Raw genomic sequence first — 22,872 nt, 5'->3', positions numbered from 1 at the left:
TGCCCGCAGGGAGAGCAGCAGGGCACACTGGAGGGACAAATGGAAACGCTTCAGATGAGCTGATGGTCTGAAGCAACAACCATGGGGACAGATGTGGGAGGTAGCCTTGTCTCACACCACACGGTCCTCCAGGAAGACTTTGCTGTTGGCCCATCCTTAGCAAGGACTGAATGGGAGACCCAGCCCAGTCCTGAAGCTCAGCAAAGGCATTCTGGATGAAGTGACACTGATGCCCCCAAGGGGATGTGTTTGTGGGACACAGACTAAAGCAGTGGTTCTTTACCAGAGCTGATGCTGCCAGCATGGTCCAGAGCCACTTCTGGAGATATCTAAAGTTATCTCCTGTGGCAAAGATGCTACTGGCATCTAGTGGGCAGGTGCCAGAGTTAACGCTGCTACCTCTTCCCAAGCGCACAGACAGGACAGCCCTGAACTATGGATCACACAGATGACAATGTCAGCAGCGTCCAAGTTTGAAAACGTGAGCTGAGGGAGCATCATTGTTGGGGGAAGAAAGGTGGCAATTTGGCCTGTATAGTTTGCTTATGAAGAATTATGGGAAGTGAAATTTTGGGAAAGAAGGAGAGACCAGGTTAAGCCTGTCCAAGGAGGCTGTGGCCAGGGACACTGTTCTATGGCCACAGGAGTTTTTAAAAGATGCCTTTGAGCAGGACTTTGGGATAAGCCCCACTATTGGATAACTAGGTAAGTTTGAGGTGAAGCAGACGGTAACTTTGGTGAGATCCAGAGACTAGGATTGTGAAAGATGAGACGTCAAGGGATAGTCATTCAGGGCCATCCACAGGAACCTAGTGGTCCAAGGATGGCCTAAGGATGATGAGTAGAAGGAAGCAAACTGCACATGGCTCATCCTGCTCCAAGACCGGTCTTCACAGTGCTCTGAAAATTCTCTGCCGCTGAGTAGCACACTGGCCCTTGGAGTGTTTTAATTACTTAATAAAAGAATTAACCAATTAACGTGTGTACAGTGACTGTGCGTGTGAGCACACCATGGCGCGTGTGTGCATCTTAGAGGGCGGGTTCCGGGAGTTGGTGTTTTCCTTCCACGTTGTTGAGGGCCCCAGGCTGGCTGTGCAGTGACCTTCAGGTAAGTTCTCCTCCCCCCGACTCCCACGCCCCATCTCCCCATAGGAGTGCTACGGTTGTAGATACATACCACCTCATCCAGCCTTTTAAATTGTTTTTAAGTTTTACTTATTTGCATGAGGGCTCTGTCTTCATGTTCACCTGCAGGCCAGAAGTGGGCATCAGATCACATTATAGAAGGCTATGAGCCACTATGTGGTTGCCAGGAATTGAGCTCAGGGCCCCTGGAAGAGCAGACCGTGCTCTTAACCACTGAGCCATCTCTCCAGCCTCTCATCCGGCTTTTTAAAATGTGTCTTCTGGGGTGCACACTCAAGTAAGTGCCAGGCTTGCTCTGCCAGGACTTTACATCCACCTGGAGATGTTATGCAACTGAGTCAAGCTGGCGCATAGGCCAGGACTCTGGTCCTGTTCTTTTTAACTACACATGGTATCTTTGTGCCTTGGCACCATGTCTCCTCCTCCCCTTACTTTATATTTGCGGAACCGGGCGTAGAATCTCATAATTGGCAAGCCCTGTACCATATGCCTCCGCCCTCTCATTTTTAAGTTACTCTCTCAACTAGAACATCTCCTTGCACTTCTCCATGCAACCAGCAGATGGCAGCAAAGGAGCGGCCTAGCGAAGTTGTGGCCGCCTAGCTCATGCTGGCCGCAACTGCTCTTAGTTTTTTTCCAGGCCAGGAACCTAGAAGCAGCTCAGGTAGAGTTAGGTTGCTGGTGGGTCCTCTTTTGACCTGGAGGCGAACGTGCAGAAGAATTCGTGAAGCGCCAGCGCGGGGCGGGAGGGTGGGAGAGAGGCTGTCACTCCGACTCCAGCCATCTCCAAAGTGGTCCTGTTAAAGGGGAGAGCAAGGGTCCTGTGTCCTCAGCGCCCACAGAGGCAGACACCCACTCTTGCCTTCAAGAAAATCCTGGGGACAGGCTTGGAGTGTATTAGAGGTTGGTGAGAAATTTGTCTTGAGGGGCTGGAATGGAGGTGTCTGGTGGGCAGGCTGGAGGCTCTTGAGTCAAGCAGGCAGCTTCCGATTTCACGGATGATCTTTTTGAAATAAATCTTGCGGCTGAGAAGGACCCAGCAGGGTTCCCTGAGCCTGGGCTAACCTACTGGGTAGTGGAGAGATCTTCCCAGTTACGAGTAATCAGAAGGAAATAAAGAAGTATGGACGATGGCCCCTTTGCTTCTTGATCCGGTGTCTAGGGTGTTTCCTTGGACATGTATTTTTGAAGTAGGTTTGCTTGGATGAAAAGTTCAAATGACACAGGAAGGTAGAAAGGTAGAAAACACACCCAGGCCAATCTGTGCCTTCAAAATGAGAGGGGTCCCTGGACATGTGTAGACTGGACCCACATACAGGTTTGGGGTAGTTACTGGCTTAGGTCTAGGTAACAAAGGCAAAAGGAATTACATAGCACTGAAATGGTTCCTGGTTCTTTCTCATCTCTGCTCTGACTTTCACATAGACATCCCCAGGCCCCCAAGTAACCTGCCTCTCACATACACACAGGTATTTCCCCAAAGTCAAACCCAAACCCAGGGCATGTCTTCCTGGAGCAAGTTTGGGGTCCAGAACTCTGGGGAGTCTGACCCAAGAGGCTTGAGATTTGGGGTTCACCTGGGCTACACATGGAAAGGCTGTCACAAACAAGATAACCTCAAAGAGAAAATTCAAATTTCCTCAGGACAAAAAGCAGAGGAAACCTGGCGACACCCGAACCTTGACACATGGTGATGAAAGTGGAAGCCAAGTACTCCACCCCACTCTGAGCTGGGACCCTAGGAATGTCCCCATAAGAAGACCTTCCCCTCTCAACCCCCCCATAGTTCCCCGTGCCCTCCATCCTGGCATCTAGTGAAAAGTAATTTTGTTTTATGAAAAGTAGTTGTCTTTTATTGCCTGTGCTAGCCTAGGGAGGGTGACCCTTGAAACAGGAAATTAGCAAAGAACTCATTGGGGGTGATAATGGCTGCTCATAATCATTTGGCTGATTAGTTAATATAATTAATTAATCAACAGTGCCTGACCGCACCCACACTCCCCAAGCCTCAGCTTCAAAATTAGCAGCCCTTCCAGGTTGGGGGTGGGGAAGAGCCTAAAGTTAAATTCAACTCAGGCAAGACCCCAGCTGAAAGCGCCATATCACTGGTCTCCAAAGGTCCCCAGCCTGGTTGCTTAGTGTCCCCGAGCAGTGAGTGAGTGCATCTTTGGTTAGAGTCATACATCACAGAGAATCTGAAATTCTAGTGTCCTTTTGAAAAGCTATGCATATCTGTAAATGGCGTTTTGTGTGTAATTTCAGGGGCTCTTTGAAGGTGTGGGTGAGCTCCAGCTCTAGAGAATGGCCAGCTGGCCTTGGGGACAGTGGACTGGGTCTGTAGGGTGAGGGGTGGCGCCTGCGCTATTTGGATGCTTCACTGTTGTCACCGGCCTTCAAAACCTGCTTTCCCCAAGGCTCCCTGCCAGGTTGGGAGAACTGAAGACAGCTGGAGCCACGGCCCAGGTGAAGAAAGGCACAAATAGACTTTTTTTTAAATCACCCAAGATGTTGCAACTGGAGGTTGAGAAAAATGACAATCTGCGAAAAGTGAGAAAGAAAGGTCTCCCCGAGTATCAGTTTGGTGCCCACAGTGTCCTTGAAACTTGGGGACCTTGGAGAAGCCCAAGTCCAGAGCTGGCTCTGAGGCCCTGGGGAGAACAAGCCACTGCTCTGGGGACGCAACTCAGTAATTGGAAACCAGAGCCCGGGTATTACCAGGAAACTGAAGTGCTGGGGGGGAATCCGATTTCTAAAGTGCCAATACCGGGGCCGCCCGGGATCCTAGCACTGGGGCAGACGGTGGCAGGGCCGGGTGGCACCGGCAGTTGGTACTCTGGCTCAGAGGACCCTTCATAGCCCCCCATTTTTGTCTCCTATTCCTCAGGTTAAACCAAAACCGGGAGACCGAGAATCAAAATGTCCTCAGGTTGGTCCCCAGCACTTCATGTCCAGGGCTCAGACTGTATTGCCCAGGCAGGCAGTTTGTTTACAGACCAGGATAGGCTGCTGCAGGACCCAAGCTTGGGAGTGTGGGTGGCCTGTGTTGCCCGGAGGCTGGTCCTTGCCATGTTCTCTGGCTTCTCAGTAGAGCTCTCTTTCCTCCACTTCCAACTAGAGCCGCATAGATGCAAATAGGGGGCCTGAAAAACTGCATTTGCAGAGGTTTTGTAGAAACAGAACAGGATGAGCTAGTGAAGGGCAAGGACTCTCCTCCCAGGACCTCCACCTGCAGCACCTATCCAGCCGTAGGCCTTTGAGAACGATGGCAGATACGGAGGCTGGGAGCCTGGGACGCACAGCGTGCTCCCTGAGCCGGCAGGAGAAGGAAGACAGACTGTAAACCCTGAGCAGATCTCGTGTTTGGCTGAGGATGATTTAAGTGTGCGTGGGATTCCACCCATCTGGAATTACAGGACCTCACCCCTAAGTCTTCACCTGGAGGGAAAAAGACATTCCAAACCAAAGGCAAGCTCTGACGCTACACCACAGACTGACACCAAGATCACAATCCCGCCCTCTGAAGAATGAAAGTAGCCAACGCCAAACACACCCTCCATTTCTCTGCATCCGGGACTGCAGGTAGCAACACCTGAGGGTTAAGAGTAAGATTGCTTTGCTTGGTCTGTGCTGCCGTTCCATCCACCTACACCCTCTTCCCTCCCCGCTCAGGTCAATCACTTCATCGGTCTGTGCCTCCTATCTGCTTTGTACCACAAGGCTGAAAATCGAACGCACTTTACAGGGTTAATTGTGAGGGTGGCTGAGGTCACTTCACCTCACCGGGCGGCTTTTCCCAAAAGTGCGCCGGCCGCCCCGAGCGCGCACATGCGCACGCCCCTTGCACGCCAGCGATTTCTATCGTGGTTATTATGTGGGCTTTGAACGCTCACATCTGCAACATATATTTCTTGATTATACGCATCTTGATTATAAAACAACCAAGTGCGTTTTACATCCGGAACTGTCTTGTGAATGAAACTCCTAAATCCAAATTGGAAGAGACATCAACAGATGGAGCACACACAAGTACACGCAAACACACACATGGCTCCTTTCTAACACCTGCAACTCCTGGCCTCAGAGTGCCAGCACCCAATGCTCCTTGTAGGTCTCAGCGTCTATGGCTACATATAGAAGATTGTAAGCCACTACTGGGGGGGGGGGGCACAAATCCCCCCCATAGCTGGCTGGCTGCCAGAAGGCCAAATTTAGCAACCAGCGAGGCAGAAAGTATTCTGATGGAGGGTTACAAGCGTCTTGTAGGGCCCCAAGGAGCCTGTCTGTTGGCTTAAGGGAAAGGTCAGCGCTCCGGTTTTCCTTGAACGGAAAATTTTGAAAGGCCTACACCTACCTACCTTGGGAACTTTCACCCACGTCTAAAAAGGTGAGTCTTAGGACAGTTCGGGTCCAGAGACGGACCCTGTGCACGCCTACACGCCGCACGCCTCTCGCTGGGTACTTCAGGACAAGCTAGACCCAGGGAGCAAGGGACTGACTGCGGGGTCGCGACCCCTGCCTGTGCCCAAGCACGCCCTTCGGCCCCTGCAATTAGCGCCAGGAGGTCAGGAAGAACCCGGACGCCTCTACCCGCAGCTTAAAGCCCAACAGAGTGACCCCAACCCCTCCTGTCCAGTCTGAGACGCCAGCGCGGCCTGGAAATCCCCACGGGCGGACCGGCGCCCGGAGAGTTCCGGCCGGTCCCCGCATCCATCACCTTATACCCACCGATCGGCAAGTCGCTGAGCCCTGCAGGCGGGCTGCAGGGGCCCTGGCTTTCCTGTGTCCCTGTAGATGCGACCAGGAGGAAAAAGAGAAACACCCAAATTTGGAGTTTATATAGTACAAAAATCAAACATCTCGGCAAAGGGAAAGTGGTTCATGTGGGTAGAATTCAAGGAGGTGTCTCTCTTTATCTGCTCCTCTCAATCCAGGTTACACCCCCCGCCCCCCGAACCCCGTGTCTACACATTTCTACAAGGAGAATAAGGAGCTACAGCCCCCTCCTTAAATTTCCAAAAAAAAAAAAAAAAAAAAAATCCCTTAGAGATCTCATCTGAGGCCCAAAGAGGGATGAAAGGGTTGGCTCTTCTTCCGACCGGGGTGAGGAGGTGAGGTGGGGGTGGGGCAGGCTGTCTTTGGGGAGAGCACGTCAGATCGGGGGTGGTGTGATGAGAAACGGTAACAGAGGTGAAGACCCCAAGTTCCAGCACCCCGAAGGCGCTGCCCAGCCGGCTGCGGGACGGCGGGGCGCATTCGTGGGTCAGACAGATAGGTGGCACTCGAAGCCAGGGAGAAAAAAAAAAAAAAAAAAAAAAGCCAGGCGCCGGCCCTGAGTGGCCTCGGCAGCCGCCGCCGCCGCCACCATAAAGCCCGCGGCGAGATTGCGACCGGCGCCAGGTGAGTAATAGGCTCAGAAATCCAGAGAGATTGCGAGCGGGTCACCCCCGGTCCATCAGCGCCACAAGAGTTACACATTAACAGCCCCATATATAAATAAGATACAAAGGAGATTAAAAAAAAAAGAAGAAGAAGACTAGAGGAAAGAAAAGAAGGAAGGGAGGAAGGAAGCCCCAGCCAGGAGGGGCCGGGGACAGGTTTGGGCACTGTCCCCAAATTTGGGGGATGGAGGAAGGCAGAGAGGAGGAGATCCGACTTAGAAAGCCAAGCAGGTTCTGTTTGGATTGGTTTGGTTTCTGCCTTCTCCGCATTTGAAACCGAGCTATTTTCTCCCCAATTTGGGAGCTCCCGCAGCCGGAGGCCGTGAGCCACCCACCACCTTCCCAGGGCGGACAGCGAGGGTTTGGGTCCCAGGGAGGACCGGCCTCTCTGGTGTCCAGGTTCCCGTAAGCACGCTCCAGTCCCTTCTCTCCGGTAGTTCACCCCCCTCCCCCCAGACAGCTGGGGAGAAGCAGTGGGGGTCCCCACGTGCCTGGGCTAGAAAATGGGGGCCGCGCCCAACCCCACCAGGTCTAGGGCTGGATCCTCTTCCAAACACAGGAGGAGGGAGGGGAGGGGCCCCCCTCCTGACCCGCCATTCAAGAGGCCTGAAGGTGACAGGGACGCAGGGCCGGCCTGGCGGGCTCCGGGATGGGGGTTGGGGGCACTGAGCCGCCAGGCAGGCTCCGACTGGGTCTTTGAGTCAAGGCCCCCGGGGCAAGAAAGTCCTAAGGGCTAACTTTAGAGGGCAGTCCCTCGAGCCCCGCCACCCCCTCCCCCAAGGAGCCTGGAGGGTTGGGAGACCGAGAGACTGACAGAGGCTCCACTATTTTTTTTTTTTTTTTTTAAAGATTCAAAGATAAATTGAACTTCAAAAAGATAACTCGCCTAACTGCCTGGGGGCTGGTTAGGGGAAAAGCAGTGGGGCACAGACGTCAGCTTTCTAGGTGACTTTTGCCTTAGTTGCTCCTTGTGGGCTTCACCTTGCCTCCTCACGGCCAGACTAAGTGTGCAACTGTGGGGTCGGGTGAGCACCCTCCTTGGCCTTGCCCTAACCCCCAAGGTCCGTGGGCAAGGGAGTCTGCTTAGCCTTTCCAGGCGCTAGGTCCGTGGGTGCAGGCGGAATTTGTTTTGTGATGCGTGTCAGAAAAGGGAAAGACGAATTAAGAACGAAAACCCTTCCTAGAGCTTATTTCTGGTCGGATTCCTGTGTGTGTGTGTGGGGGGGGGGGTTTGGGGGGGGGGGGGGGGGAGCCGACTTTGAACACCGGGCAAATCTTCCATTAAAAATGAAGTATACGAAGTTCCTCTTTACAAAGTTTAATCAGGCCACTTTTCTCTCCCGTTCGACTCCCTAAATTAAAGAGAAAATATTTTCAAATCGGTGTGGCCCCCTTTGCCAGAGCAAGGGATTTTTGATTTTTGTTTTCAGCTTGAGTGGCATCTCATTTTAGTTTGCTGGGGGGGGGGGGTCTTTAATTATTATTGAAGGAGCAGGCAGGAAGACCATTCCCTTCTAGTTTTCCAACTTCGAGAGACACTCTTGAAGAAATCATTAACACGACTTCCAAACTCATTTCCAATAAAAATTTATTGAAATTTCAGTGATGTTTTTAGAGAGGGGGAAATTACAGAAACTCATCAAGGACTAAACACAAAATATGCCTTCATGGATTTTTTTATTCGTTTTTTATTTAACTTTTTTGTTTTGTTTTGCCTTTAATGGTCGTTTGTTTGAACTGAATCACTCTCTGTACATCAATCCAAAACACCAAGATGAACAATGGCAGGCAAACCTCACTTGGGCTAGAAGATGCCAGAATTTATGAAAAATTAGGAAGGTTACATGGCAGCCTCCTCTGAGCTCACTCCCACAGCAAGCTCAGCCTTCCCCGGAGTGACTTGAGGGAATTTCAAGTGGAGCCAGGAAGGGCCAGTACCTCCCCAATTTTGGTGAAAATAGGAAACTCCCAACCCCGCCCCCCTCCACCAGCTCTTGGACATTTAAAAAACAAACAAACAAACAAACAAACAAACTTTGCAGCCACCTCTACTTGAAAGCATGTAGATGGAGGATCAAAAGCCTATGTTAGTGTGGATTAGCCATCTCCTAACCTGGAAATAAAAACCAAAAAGGCAAAACAAGAATAAAACCTGACAGTAACAGTCCTATTTACAACCAGCTATGTACAATTCAATAAATTAAAGTTTAAGTTTCTGAGCTGTCATATTCCACCTATTTACAAGAGATATCAAATAATTACATAAATACTTTGTCCAATAGTCGTGTTTCCTCTTTATTATTTCTTTTTAAAACCTTGGTATTGCATATACAGTTAAGAGATCTAATGGTCCGGCAGGCACACGAGGCCCTCTACAGCACTTAGATAAAATTAACTCGATTGGTTTCACCCCCAAAGCTTCCCTTTCACCCCACTTCCTCCGGGTTGCTGATTTAAGCAGGGTTGAAGATGAAGGGACTTACATTGTTTTTCTGTAGAAGCAAAAAAACAAAAACAAAAAAACCAAAAACGTCCAAAATAAAACCCAGAAAACTGTAACATGCAAAAAAAGAGAGACCAGTATTGGCCCTTAAAACATCACAATATTAAAAAAAAAAAAAAAAAAAAAGACACAGGGTTCCTTTAATATAGACCAGGCGAGGCCGCTGACCTCCCCTCCCTTCCCCAGCAAAGGTACTCAGCAATCGTTGAGTTTTCAGTCTTCAGAGACAGTTCCATGGGACTTCCTTTGCCCCCATTTTGGTTTTGTTTGCTTGTTTAGGAGAAAAATATTTGACTCCACTTGACACACGAAGGGGGAGAAAAGAGAATCGGGCGATGTCTCTCAAACACCCGCTCCCCTGGCTGCCTGGCCGCCTGGTTCCTCAGCCCCAACTTCTCACACCAGCCTCCACTGAAGTCGCTCGGGACAGAAAAGCCTCTCTGCCCCCTTCCCCCACCCCAACCCCCACGTCTCAGCCAGATTCCACAGCCCAGGAAGACCGGGCCTCTGGTCTCTAGCACGCTCTCTGGAGGGAGTGTGGGACTCCTATCCAGACAAAACTGAAAGGGATGCGGCTCACCTCACGTGGAAGGCCCATGGTTTATTTTACATTTAACAAAGTGCACTGGCAGATTTGACCAAACTGGAATGGAGAGACCTTTGGGGCAGGGGCGGGGGGGGGGCGGTTTGTTTTGTTTTGTCTTTAAGGGGACCCGCTGCAGGCCCTGTCTGGCTTGGCTTCCAAGCAGCTGACCAGCCTCTGGATGCTCTGCAGTTCGCTGGTAGCCGCCTCCTTCTCGGAGCAGAGTTTGGGTGACAGGGACACTGAACTGGAGGACAGCGTGGAGGAGCGGCTGTTCAGTTCGGACCCCGAGTCCACGGCCACCGAGGCCGGGCTGGCTGCCAGCGCGGCGGCTTTGCCGTCTAGGGGCCCCGCGGCAGAAGCCATGGACGGCAAGGCGGTGGCGAGCAGGCTGCTGCTGTCAGGCATGGGGACCGGGATGGAATAGGGGCTGTAACGCAGCCTGGGGCGCATGCTGTTCAAGTTGAGGAAAGGATGGCGGTGCACGGAGGTGGAGGCCGCCGCCGAGGAGGCCGCCGCCGCCGCAGCCATGTACGTGTAGGGATAAGGGAACAGGCTCCCAAAAGGCGACATGGCCAAGCCCTGGAGGAGAAAAAGAAACACAGGGTTAGAGGGTGTGGATCCTGCCATCTGGGGCAAACCGCTTCTTTTGGGGGGGATTTGGGAGGGGGGTGACAATACTTTCCCTAGGTTGCGTTCTAAACTAAGGGGTTAGAAAACTGGCGACTGCCCGGCTATTAAATCTTCCACAGTATGTCAACCACGGTGCCTGACCCTTGGGGCTATTAGCAAGTTCCCATTAGGGCAAACACCTGTTGAATGGCCTCAGAGAGGGCGCACATTATCACAGTGTCTTCAGTTTTGTCCTCTAGAGCTTTCCCAAGTAAGAAAAATTAAGGATGTGAAAGGAAACGCCAGGGAACCGGACCATGTGAGCAAAAAGGGGTTAGCTATCAATATTAGGACAGCAGGCACCCCAGGTGGGAGACGGAGGCAGAAACCCACACAGAAGCAGAATTTGAATGCAAGAGCCTAGGGTGTGTCCTGTGCCCCAGTGCTAGAGATGCCACTAGACTCGGCTGTTCAGGCCGCCCCTCCTCCACCTGGCACCTGCCCGTCTGGGGAGATTTTCAACCGGCTGGAGTTAAGCTAGAAGCCAGCCCTTTCTCCGCTCCCTCCTCTCCCATTAGGGAGGACCACGTGCCTTTTGGCTCAGGCAAGAAAGCCGAATATGCTCAGACAAAACAAAAGGTCAGAGTAGGCAGGAAAAAAAAAAAAACTCAGAAGCTTCCCACCAGGTCCAGACCTTTCTCTCCAGGCTCAGTGCCTGGGCACAGCTGTCTAAAACTGAAACACACACACACACACACACACACACACACACACACACACACACGCCTGCAACTACCAGTCCCTCCCTTCTTTGACATTTCCCACGAGTGCATAACCCATTAACCCTTTGGAAATAGGCTGGCCTGATTGGAGGGTGGTAGTCGGGGAGGGGGGGGGGCTTTGAACTAGGTAGAGGGCTTGGTCATCCCAGACCAAATTCTCACCCAAGGAGTTAGTCACTTGCCCTCCACACACCCCAGTCGCTTCCTGGGGGAGCAGTGGCTATGAGCCTCCAGAGAAACATGTTGGCTGGGAGATGAAATCAAAGAGGCCCCAGTGTCAGACGAGCTCAGCTCTACCAGGGGACCAGCTGTGTGACCTGAGCCAAGGGATTCAACCTCTCTGGGCCGGAGATGATACATCAAATGAGCCAAACTTGTCACAGTGCTAACCGTGTGGCGCTAAGCCATGCGCTGCCTAACTTACAGGAAGCAATTTAAGGAGGATTTGGGGGAGGAGAGTCAGGATTGCTCAGTAAGGCAGGCGCCAACTCCTGCAAAGGGTCAATCAAATATTCCAATAGTTATTACTATAGCTTATTATCTAACACTCTAGGCAAGGGGCTCCGCTGAGAGGGTGGGGGAGAGAGAGAGTGAGAGAGGCTGTCAGTGGGCGGGCAGGCAGGAGCAATACCTGGGAGGCCAGAACATGTTGTTGGAGGTGGAAGGGCAAGGTGGCGGCCGAAGCCCCGGATAATCCCTGCGCCGCAGCAGCTGAGGCCATGGCTGTAGAATCCAGGCCCGAGACGCCGGTGGATGCCCCGGACACTGTGGCCAGCAGTGGCGCCATGCCTGCGGCCATGCTGGAGAAGGCGCCGCCCATGGCGAACTGGCCGGGGTGCAGAAAGAGAGGGTGCCCATTAAAGAACTGTTGGCCGGCTAGGCCTGGGGCGAAGCCCAAGCCCGGAAGGGGCCCCTGCGCCAGGTGCGCGGTGGCGTCCGTCTGCACCGACAGTGGCGCGAAGGCGTCCTTGGCGGGCAGCGCACGGGCCTCCTCCACCTTGGAGGCGCCCAGCCCTTCACGTCCGGGGCTCCTGCGTTCATCCGCTCCCAGGACACGCGTGCTGGACGAGATGGTGGCCGGGCTGTGGCGCGAGTCTGGGGATGCCTTGTCCAGACGCGCGGTGTCGCGGGCCCGGCTGGCTTCCGCGGGGAACAGCTGCGCCCTGGTGCCCGGGCTGCCCTTGTCGCGGCCTGGCTCCTCGGCCGTCGTGGTGGAAATCTTCGCCGCATCGCAGGCCTCGGGGCCGTGCTCCTCCTTGCTTTCAGCCTCGGCGTCACTCTCTGCTTCGCTGGGGCACAGATCTTGGGGAGAAGAGGAATACACCAGGGGAACCAGTGGTCAGTTCCTACCTTTCCTAGCTTAAACCCCACCTCCCAGCAGGGCGCGGTGGCACAATGCCTGGCATGCCAACACTGAGGCGCTGGAGGCAGGAGGATAGCTGGGACTACAGAGTGAGACTATCTCGAAAACAAGACTCCTCAGTGGGCAGGCCATTGCCTGTCTAACCCCGGGGCAAGCGCCCCAGCACCACTCCCAGCTTTCTGTCTGTAAAATGGGTCGATGGTACGGTGACGCCTCTACACTTAAATTCAAGAAGAATGCCAGTGCGTTCAATCTCCTGTAGCCAGGCCCCCAACTGGCAGCTTTTTCTTATTGTAATGATTCTACCATCAAACAAAACAAAACCAGAAAGAAAGCTACAACCTAGCCAAAGCTTTCTCCTCGAATCTCTCTATAGGATTGCAAATTCCGCTTTTTAAAGATGAAAACTCGTGACCAAGAACTCGGCTGGAATACATTCCTGTTACCTTCAGAGTCTGAGGCTCAGAGAACAACAGGGGTCTTGCACTTCCACAAACTTGTGAATAATTTGGGAAGGATTTGTTTGGAAAGAATCCTGACACCTGAATGGGCACAGGCAGAAACTAACACACTCCCCAGGGGCCTTGGATGTGTGTCTCTGTTCCTAAGGAGGCTGTGGGACAATCTGGTCTTTCATTACTTTTTCATCTCTCCTCCACCACACCCTCCTCTGTGGGTGTCCCACCAGAGAAGGAAAAAAAAAGAGAGAGAGAGAGAAAAAAAAGAAAAATGAACCCCACTTTATGTTAAAAGCTTAAATGGATTGAAGACATAAAAAAAACTTTCCGTTTTATTTCACTTAATAATAGGTTTCTTCCCGTTGAGAGCTGTCTTTCTAAATAAATGCTACTTGCTCTTCAAACAGAAAACTGGCCCAAGAGTCAAACCACTTTTTCCGCTCCTACCCCCACCTCCCCAGAGCTGATCCTCAAGGGCTTTGCCTCCTCCCTCAGGTCAGTTATGGCTTTTCTCCTACCACCTTCTCTTTGCCAGGTGACTGGGGATCCCAGGCCTTCTCCCTGCACAACACATTTCCCAGAATTCAGTTGGAGGTTGACCAACAGCTGGACAGTGTTGAGTGGAAAGAAGACAGAGGGAGCAGAGACTGAAGGACAGACAGAGGGACAGAGAGGAGCTTCAAGTGACTTGTGAAACTGTTTTGCCAAGAGGGCACCACGGGACAGACAGACAGGGACACAGACACATACACACATAGGTCAAATGAGAATGTGGGGAGGGTGTTCTGATTTCTCCTAAGTTGTCCTCACTGCAAATGACTCCCGGACTCCCGTTTGCAGAGTCTAGAAAGGCCTACATCTTCCAAAGTGAGCCTGCTGGCTCAGGGCCTTTCCTAACTTCCAAGGCCTCAGGGCCAAGAAAACCTGGAGTCCAGCAAGCAGGGAGGATGCCAGGCTTACCTTTGAGGTTGGATGTCCCTACGGTGGACACAGCCGGAGAGGAGGCCTGGGCAAAGCAGTTGAAGGCTGCCTGCTCACTGGAGGACTCATCCGAAGTCCCAGTCTCCTTCTTGTGTCTCTCATCAAACACCCTCATGGATTGCAGGGTGAGCTGCTTTCTGTGACAGAGGCCCATGCCCATCAGCAGAGAACAACACAGACACTTCCCTGCCTTGTTTTCTTCCCCCCACTTTCCGGAGTGGCACACACCTCACCCCACTCAACGTGAAGTCTGTGAAATGTGCTGGCCACACGGTGGCCAAACAACACAGACTCCAGCATTGTTCTTGGCTGTTTAACTTGGGGGACTATGTATTAGGAAAAAACATGGCCTGGGAAATTTGTTTAAAACCTCAGGACAGAGGTGAGAGTTGGCTGGGGACAGTCAGACAACTGGCCTTCACCCAGCCCACCAAACCCCTGCACAGAAAAGGCTAAAATGGGCAAGAATCATTCACTATCCTCAGCGCTCATCAGTTCACATTAATTGGCATTTCAGTTAATTTCAATATTAGAAATTATCTTTTGTTTTTGTTTCTCAGTGTAGCTTGCTCTCTAGACCAAGCTGGCCTCGATCTCTGCCTGCCTCTTCCGAGATTAAAGGCATGTGCTACCACTCCTGCCTTAGAAATTACTTTTTTTGATGGTCAGTCCCAAGAGAATAAAGTTTAAAAATTAGTAGATGATTTTCTGGTGTGTAGAAAAATCTTTAAAAAGGGACATGAGTAGGGAGCATGGCTTTTTCTATAGTCTTCAGCTGTTTGCTTAAAGCAAAAAACAAAACAAAACAAAAAAACAAAAACCAAAAACCTGTTGCAGAGAGACCCATGGGGGGGGGAGGAGTCCTGGATTTCTCAAGGGGCCTCAGCTCCAGGCTGGTGCAATCTGAGAGATGAAGTTGCAAAGATTCCAGAAGAATTTGGTAATGGCTTGGTCCCTTCTTGGGTCTTGCTCAGAATGAATGCCAATTAACTAATCATTAATAGGCATCGCTATAATTTGTTACTCTTGAGATCTTTCTCTGGTCTGGTCAGAACTTAGTTCCCTTAAAGCAGTAAGTAGCATAGAAAGTTCTCCAAGAGGCCACTATGGAGCTGGCGCCCTCCCCATCCTTTTCAATCCAAGTTCAAGCCTAGGAAAAAAAAATTCCTTCAATTTTCCCCTAAATTAAAGTCTCTACTCACCTTTTTTCTCTCCTGCCATTCCCAGTGTCCCGAAAACCTTTTGCAAAAGGATTGTTGTCTATTTTTAACTGAGTTATCTAGAAGAGAAGACACACAAGCAAGATAAACTTTAGCTTCACTTTCTAGAATGTTCTAAATGTGTTCCCCCCCCATCCCACTTCTCAGTCACTGGGATGGGCCAGGTAAAAGTGAGAGAAGGTGACTCCAAGAAGACAGGAAGGGGCTGAAATACCAAAAAAGACTGTAGCAACATTTCCGTGCTCTAGGGAGCCAAGCAAGGATTACACTCTGAAGTTATCCAAAGAAATTTTCTCCTTTGAACAGTTTAGATTTGGAAAGGAGACTCTTTCAAAGCAACCAAGAGGCAGTCTATAGATATGAGTTAGCAGACTTCTGTTATACATATCAATTAATTATAAAGTATCTTAAAATGCTATTTCCTGATGCTTTCCAACACCCCATCACACACACACACACACACACACACACACACACACACACACACACTCACACACACCATACACCAAAACCTTTTCTGTGAATCTAGTAAAATTAATTATGGGGTTTCACTACCTTGCACTAAAGTGACACTCCTCCCCCCTGACACAGAGGCATGAACAGGGTTAAAGAAATTATCATACTGAAGACTTACAAATTTAAAAGAAAGGAATGGTCACTGGTAATATTTGTTTTTATTTATGTTATTTATGTTATTTATTTATTTATTTATTTATTTATTTATTTATTTATTTATTTATTTGCCACCACCACCATTAGGTAAAGAAGGACCCCTGGCCCTTGATTTTTTTTTTAAGAGCCAAGTTAATTGATGTAACTTTCACAGGATTCTGGGTCTATCTAGAGGAGCCTGCCTTTTACAGATTGTAATCTTTTAAATCTCCTCTTTTGGTAGGCAAACTATATATCCAGTTACCAGGAGGTGGAAAGCTGTGTGTTGGTTTTAGGTTCTGTTATTTAAAGTAAAGGATGCCAGACATCAGGTTTTGCATGAGGCAAGTAAAAGAGCTGCTGGTGACTTGACATTCAGCCTAGGAAATGTGAGGATCAGTGTTGACAGGGGCCAGGGATAGAGACCGTGAGTTCAAAGTACAAGGCATTGCTTGGTGAACTCTCCCTAGGCTCCAAGGCTCAAGCGAAGAGGAACAGGGGTCCTCAACCCCTTCCCATCCACCACCATCAATAGAGACTCTTCTCTGGGCCTGTGTTCTATCTAACCTTCAGGCCAGGAGAACTGCAGATTCCAGGTGTGGCCTCATTCGGGAGCCCCCTTTTTAACCTCCAGGTTCAGGCCCAAGGAGGAAAAACTTTAAGATGAACTAGTGACTATGTCCACCTTTAAGTGGGAAGCCTCAGAGATCAAATTAACATGAGCCCTTATCAAGGTGCACACACCACCACCACCACCAGCAGCAGCAGCAGCAGCAGCGTAAAAAAGTAATAAACACAAATAATCTCTCCAGGATTTCTGGCTACAAGAGAAAAAGCCCACCTCAACTCAGGTTCTCCTGACAGGATCCCAGCAGCTTTCCACCTTACATTGCGAGCTGGTTCCTTCCAGTACTCTTATTTTTTACCCTTCCTCCTGAAGAGGATGAACTAGGAAATGCCAGAAGACCAGCCCCTGGGGCTGGGACTGGAATAGCAATTTATAACACAACAGGCATCAGTTTCCCAGCTGAGAGTTTTGGTTCTCCCCCTCAAAGGAATCAGGCCTCTCCCCAGAAGGTCAAATCACACAAGAAAATTCCAGACTTTCTGGCCAATGCCCTGGTAACTTTCTCATTCGTGAAGGCAAGAAAGCTTAAAGGGAGAGAGAGAAAAGCCCCTGGGTTACCTTGTCATTCTGATAGGCAGTCACGGCAATGAATTCCGTTTCTGGGAACAGGTATGTGCGAAACGTACTATACGGCAATTTCAAAATGTCGTTGGCTCTGACGATGTGGAACCGGGGCTGGTACTTATGCATAGAGTTTAGTATAGTCTGTAGAAGCAGGGAAGGGAACGCGCACATTAAAAGAGACAGCAGGGAAATGGTTTAACAGTACAAAAAAAATTTTAGGTTCCCCTGCCAAGCTGGGAGCGTCCCCACTCCTGGGTCCAAAGCCCACCTCCTGGGGTACATTTCACTCCACAGATGTTATCTTCCGGAGACTCCAAATTGTTCCTCAGCATCTAAATCGAGCCCCCCAACCCCACCCTTGCCATCTACATATTCATTCGTACCTTGAACCCTAGCCTACCTGGGTCCCAAAACTATAATTCCCCTGCCACGTTGCGTGATCACTTGGGAAGGCCAAAGTCTTAAAAGATAGAGAAAAACATGCATTTTAATTTACAAAATGATTCAGTACTTTAAGCGCCCACTAATTGACAAGCCCAATCCACTTAAGGCCTTGAGAGGCTGAGCTCCAGAGAGGAATATTTATGCCCTAATCAAATCAAGGGTTTCAAATGCAATCCCTGTCCGCTTTAGATATTTCCGAGCCATTCACGTCTTCCTGGGCCTAATCTTTCTGCTTATTCCTCGCTTATCACTTTGTTTATTCTATTGAAATGTTGGGGAGGGGCAGGGGACAAGCAAAGGTCCTCTGGCCTGACTTTCACAGGCAATCCAAGTCTTTTCGGTAAGTCTCTAAAGACACTCACTCACAGAATCCCCTCATGCATTCCCCAGTACACACGGACCATTATTTTTAAACACTAAAGATTTAAGCTCATTCCTATTACATCTGACTTTCACCCAAGTCCAAATCGCTTTTAGCAAAAGCAAATATACTTTAAAAAAAATTGCATTCACAGCCTTGAACTAAGGCGGTCAAGGCTTCGAACACCCAACTCTCCCAAGAAATGACACGGCTGATTTCAATAATAATAATAATAATAATAATAATAATAATAATAATAATATTAATGTTTGTAAGCAAAACGAACCCAATCTTTAAAAATCGATTCACAACTTTTTATTCTTAGTATTGTCTCTACACCTCCAGATCCAGCACCCATCCAAGACCTTTGATTGCTATTCCGGTAAATTCTTCTAGAATGTCAGTCTCTGCATTGTCCAGGCAGCAAGACACCCCCTCCCACCCCTGCCCCCCAAAATCTACTTTGCAACTAGGTTGCAAATTGAACAAAGTTGGCAACCAGCAGCCAGAGAGGTGTCTGGGCCCAAATTGAGAGTTTACAAGGAAGCCCTACCTCCTGGTAAGTCTTACTGATAGTCAATGAAACTTACAAATCCGTGCTTATCCGAAATGTTGTTGGTGAGTTTCAGTTTGTGGAAGGTGACGACCTTGGACATCCATTGCTCCCCCGTAGCAGGGCTGTCCGGGTGTATGTACATTCTCTTTGGCATTTCGGGGTCTGCCTTACCGGCCACCATCCACCGAGAATTGTGAAATTTATATCGGCAGTCATCAGCAGCTATAATGTCCATCAATAAAATATACTTGGCCTTTTTATCCAGCCCAGAGCACCTCACTTTAAATGGAGGGAACATTCGCCTACAAGAGTAAAACACACACGCACACACAAAAAAAGGAAATAGATAAATAAGTCCGGGTAAACGGCTCAGGACCTCGGCTGGCTTGTTTAGCACTATCTAAAAAAGCCTGAGGCTTTCGCTGGGACCAGGGACTCTGTAAGGCAACTGTGAGTGAAAAATATGCTCAATTTCACATCGTTTTCCTATCCCAAGCCTCAAATGAAATTAATTACAGCAGCCTTTTCTCTCTAAGAGGATTTACTATTTCTTTAAGAAGCATGTTTGTCTGTGTGGCCGTTTGGATTGCCCTCTGTAAAGAGAAATGATGAGTATATTTAGTTTGAGGCAGCTAAAGCCAGGGTCTTAAGGAACTGTGGTTAATAATGGTTAGGATTTTCCACATGCCCGCTGATGAGAAAACATTAAAACTTATCAGGGAAATGAATGCCCAGTTATGGACCGAGGCTGGCTCAGGTTGGAGGCAGGCTAAGCGCCTGGGCCTGGTAACGCATTCGTGATTTAAGTTGCAAACCACATTCCTCTACTCTGTAGGCCACTGCAAGACTCTGCTGTTTAATTTCCCAGAAGTGCTGGCTTTCCCTACTTTTGACTTAAAAGGAAGTCCCCGGTTATGAAAACCGACTAAATGTCTTGTGGGTTGGAGAAAGATCTCATGCCAAACTTTGGCCTCAAGTAGTTTGGAAGGCGGCTGGAAGTGGGGTTTTGTTTTTGTGCCCTCTTAACTGGTATCTCGATAAACCTCAATGCTTACCTACACGTATTTTCCTCTTAAACCAGGGGTTTTAAGTCCTGGGGCCGGTGCCCTCTCCTTGTTTTGGCCAGGCAAGGGCACTCGGCGTTATGTAAAGTATTAATAATAATCAAACACAAAAGTGGGGTGCATATCCTCATGGGTTCCTTGGGTCTACATGCATAACCTTAAATATAAAAATCGCCTGCTCAGTCGTCCCTGGACTTGCGAGACGTAGGAGAAGGCAACGGGAACAGAAACCCGAATGTCCTTCGCCCTTCCATTGATTTCGCTCTGTCTCAGACAGTCAGGCTTAGGCCCCTTCAGTCCCAGAGACTAGGCTGAAGAGTAGGAAGGACTCAAGGATTCCAATCCCTACGGGTCTCCAACCCCCGTACAAGGGGGGCTTAACTGTCTGTCTTGGCAAAGAAAATCAAACAGACAAAAACCAAACAGAAATAAAGGTGATTTCAGAATGGCTTTCCAAATGCGCTCCCTGCAACAGGGTGCTGCAGATGTCAGCTGGCCGCGTCTCCTTCAACGCAAAACACCCAGTATTCTGTAGGAAACCGGGAATACGGGTCTCTAAGAACCATGCATTGGGGCCCAGGTAGGCTCCAACTTTCTGACCCTCAAGCAGAGCCCTGGAGTCTTTACACAGTCGGGGGACAGGCAGTTTTCGTCCCAAACGTACCAATAAGGCAGAATCTACTGTCTTAAGAGACAGACAAAAGGAGACATGAAAAACTTTTGATTTTGAGGGAGGGGGTCCCCCACTGATTACTCACCTCCCCGACTTCGTAATGACCATCTCTGTACCCCGCTTGTGAAACTGGTCCCAAAGTTCCTTGGCCTCCAGGTGCACCTTGGGGTCGTCTTCCACGTCCTCTTCGGGTTCCATAGTCTTCAGAGGCCTCAGATGCGCCTGGGGTCCCAGGGATGAGAAAGGGATGCCAGTCTCCGCAGCCCCCACTAGCTGATCCATGATGGGCTTAGCTAGGGCTCCAGGCAGCGAGAGCGCCGCGGCGGCGCCGTTGGGAGGCAGCGTTAGCGTGGGGAAGAAAGGCGGCTGGTGGCCCAGCACCGCACTCATGGCGAAGTCCGGCGCCCGGTGAGGTAGGAACGGATGATAGGCCATGCTTGTCCCAGGGATAACCGGATCTCTCATGGAGAGGCTCATCCACTCCAGACAGGGAACCAGTCCGCAGCTGCTGGGTTGGCTCCGCTTTTGTTGTCGCTTTTCAAAAATAATAATAATAATAATAATAAAAATTTCAACAGCAACACATAGTTCTGTTTTTGTTTAAAATAAGAAGGGGAGCGATTTACAATGAAAGCGTCCGAAAGGGAGGGGGAGTGTCTTTTGGGGGAGAGAATGCCGCTTTTAGAGAGGACGCGGCGACAGATCGGGAGACATCGCCGCTGCAGGGGCTGTCCTGGTGCGCGGAGTGTGTTTGAAAAGCCGCTCCTGGAAGTCGGTTTCAGTAGGGCGAGAAGCAAGCAGGGGCTCGACTGACGCCCGAGCCCTGTGGCTTAGCTGGAAATAGACTCAGCAGCCCTTTCCCGGGGTGGCTCCCCGGCTCCCACGCTCTTTGTTGCCAAAGCGCAAGGTTCTCCGAGACTTTTTTTTTTTTTTAACCTTTTTTTCGTCTCCTTTCCCCCGCCCCCTATCTCTTCTCTGGCTCTCTCGTAGGAGGCGTCTTAGTTGAGCTAGACTCTGGCTTTCGCAGGCAGCGAGATCAAGGAGGGGGAGGAAAAGTCTCTCCTTAAAAATCAACAACAACAACAAACGATTTTAGCCCCTTTCCAGCGGCGCTATCAAAACTGGGAAGCTGGCTTCGGTTCGCGCTCCTCCTCGCTGGCTCCGAGCTGCGCGCAGTGTCTGGGTGGCGACCGAAGGGTGCCTGCGATCTCCTGCCTCGGGGACTCGGCTGTCTTCCTTGGGCTAAAAAAAAAAAAACGTGAGCGAAATCGCCTTCCTAAAAATAATAAATTAAAAAAAAATATCAGCGTCCGGCGCGCAGGGCGAGGGAGGATCAAGAAGACGGGTGCAAAAAAAAAAAAAAAAATAGGAAAGGAGGAAGAGAGAGAGGAGTGATTGGGAGCTGGAGTAGGCGAGTAGAGGGAGGGAGAGAAAAAGAGAGCAAGCGAGCACCTCGCCACCCTCCTCCGCCTCTAGAATTCCCCGGGCGTCTGCTCGGCGGCTCTGGACTGTCGGGCTGCGCTGTGGGCTGCGGGAGCCCGAGGCTTGTTGATTGGCTCTTTGACGCTTTCGGACCAATTGTGTGGCTTCATAGGCGTGGTTTTCACAGGTCGAGTGCTGGGGGAATAGAGCCGAGTTATAAAAAGAAGGTGTCGGAAACTGGAACGTCGCTGCGCCGCGCGGTACTACGGCCTGTCCTGCGTTTATGTCAACATGATCAGAGGGGAGGGCGGGGAGCCACCGGGGCGCCGCGCGCACCAAAGTCGCCTCTAGGTGGCTGCTCCAGAGGAGAGTTCGCCAACAAGCCTGAGAGCTCGCCCGGGCTCCTCAGCTCAGCCCAACGTCTGAAAGGCCTCAGCCATCCAAGCCAAGGGGATCCGGGGAGGAGGCAGGGCCAGGGAGGAAGGGGGAGGGAGCGAGGGCGGGAGCCAGGCTGCCTGCCCGGCAACCGAGGCGCCGGGCAGGGGCGCTCGCCTCTCGCGCGCTCCGAGAAGCCCGCGACCGCTCCTCCGTGCAGATCTGCAGCTTCTTCCCTCTCCCGCGGGCCCCGGGCTAGCCGAGCCGGCCGCCGAGCCTCCCGTCCGAGCAAAGCGCCTTTAACAAAAGCTCCAGGCTCGCGCGGCTCTGCAGCCCCACGTGGAGCCGCCTCTAGGTCTAGTCCTCTAGCTCACGCGCCCGGGGGCTCCGGCTTCTCCAGCCGCCAGCCTACGGGATCCCACAAACCTTTCCCTCCCCGGTGCGCGCTCCCCACCCGCAGCCACGTGCAGAGACCCAAACGCCCCCTGGGTATCCGTACCCGAACGCGCGCCAACACACTGGGACCGAGCCCCACGCGGAAAAACACACGCAAACACGTACAAGGCCTGCGCGCCCGGCCCAGTCTACGCTCGCTCTGCGATCCGGACTCGTTTTGCTCGTTTTGTTTCCGTCTTTCCCTCTTTTCTTTCTTTCTTTCTTTTTTTTTTTTTTTTTAGTTGTGTTTACTGACCCTTTTGAGCCCAGTTTCTCTTCCATTCGGAGGCGGATACCGGCGTTCCACCCGGATGGGGGTGTGGGTGTAGAGAAAACGGAGCCGCTGGATCAAGTGAGTGCAGCGACCGTGGGCCTGTCTCCCCCGACTCCCCCAACCCCCCAAGACTCTGCCCTCACCTCCCCGTCCAGCTAGGCGGGGAGCTGCCGCTCTCGGCTGGGAGAGCTGGTTGGGGGAGGTGCCTCAGCCTCGTATCTTTCCGAGGCATCGCTCTTATCTCCCGGAGCCTCGGTTCCTTCTCCACCCCGGGGACTTATCTTGGCACAAGTCGGGGGCGAATTTGTAAAACAAACCGTGAAACGCACCCCACCGCCC

General features: G+C 51.0%; 1 protein-coding gene across 2 annotated transcripts; it reads right to left on the bottom strand.

Annotated features, from left to right (window-relative positions):
• Positions 1-8,155: 8,155 nt before the first annotated feature.
• On the bottom strand, positions 8,156-22,341 carry Tbx3 (T-box transcription factor 3). Of its 2 annotated transcripts, XM_055605706.1 has the most exons (10): positions 22,324-22,341; positions 21,480-21,644; positions 20,113-21,269; positions 18,325-18,592; positions 17,330-17,389; positions 16,924-17,070; positions 15,069-15,145; positions 13,846-14,003; positions 11,696-12,366; positions 8,156-10,252 (listed from the first exon to the last, which is right to left on the bottom strand). In XM_055605706.1, exons 3-10 carry the CDS (start codon positions 20,502-20,504, stop codon positions 9,791-9,793), a joined length of 2,235 nt encoding a protein of 744 aa, XP_055461681.1. In that variant the 5' UTR covers positions 20,505-21,269; positions 21,480-21,644; positions 22,324-22,341; the 3' UTR covers positions 8,156-9,790. The 2 variants fall into 2 exon arrangements, with proteins under 2 accessions (XP_055461681.1, XP_055461682.1); XM_055605707.1 differs by lacking the exons at positions 17,330-17,389; positions 22,324-22,341 and having other exon boundaries at positions 21,480-21,705.
• Positions 22,342-22,872: the final 531 nt, after the last annotated feature.

This window comes from Psammomys obesus, unplaced genomic scaffold, assembly GCF_907164565.1.
Source record: "Psammomys obesus unplaced genomic scaffold, mPsaObe1.curated_primary_1811, whole genome shotgun sequence".
Taxonomy (NCBI): Eukaryota; Metazoa; Chordata; class Mammalia; order Rodentia; family Muridae; genus Psammomys; species Psammomys obesus.
Note: the sequence above shows the minus strand (reverse complement) of the source record. Positions and strands in the feature narration are given on the sequence as shown.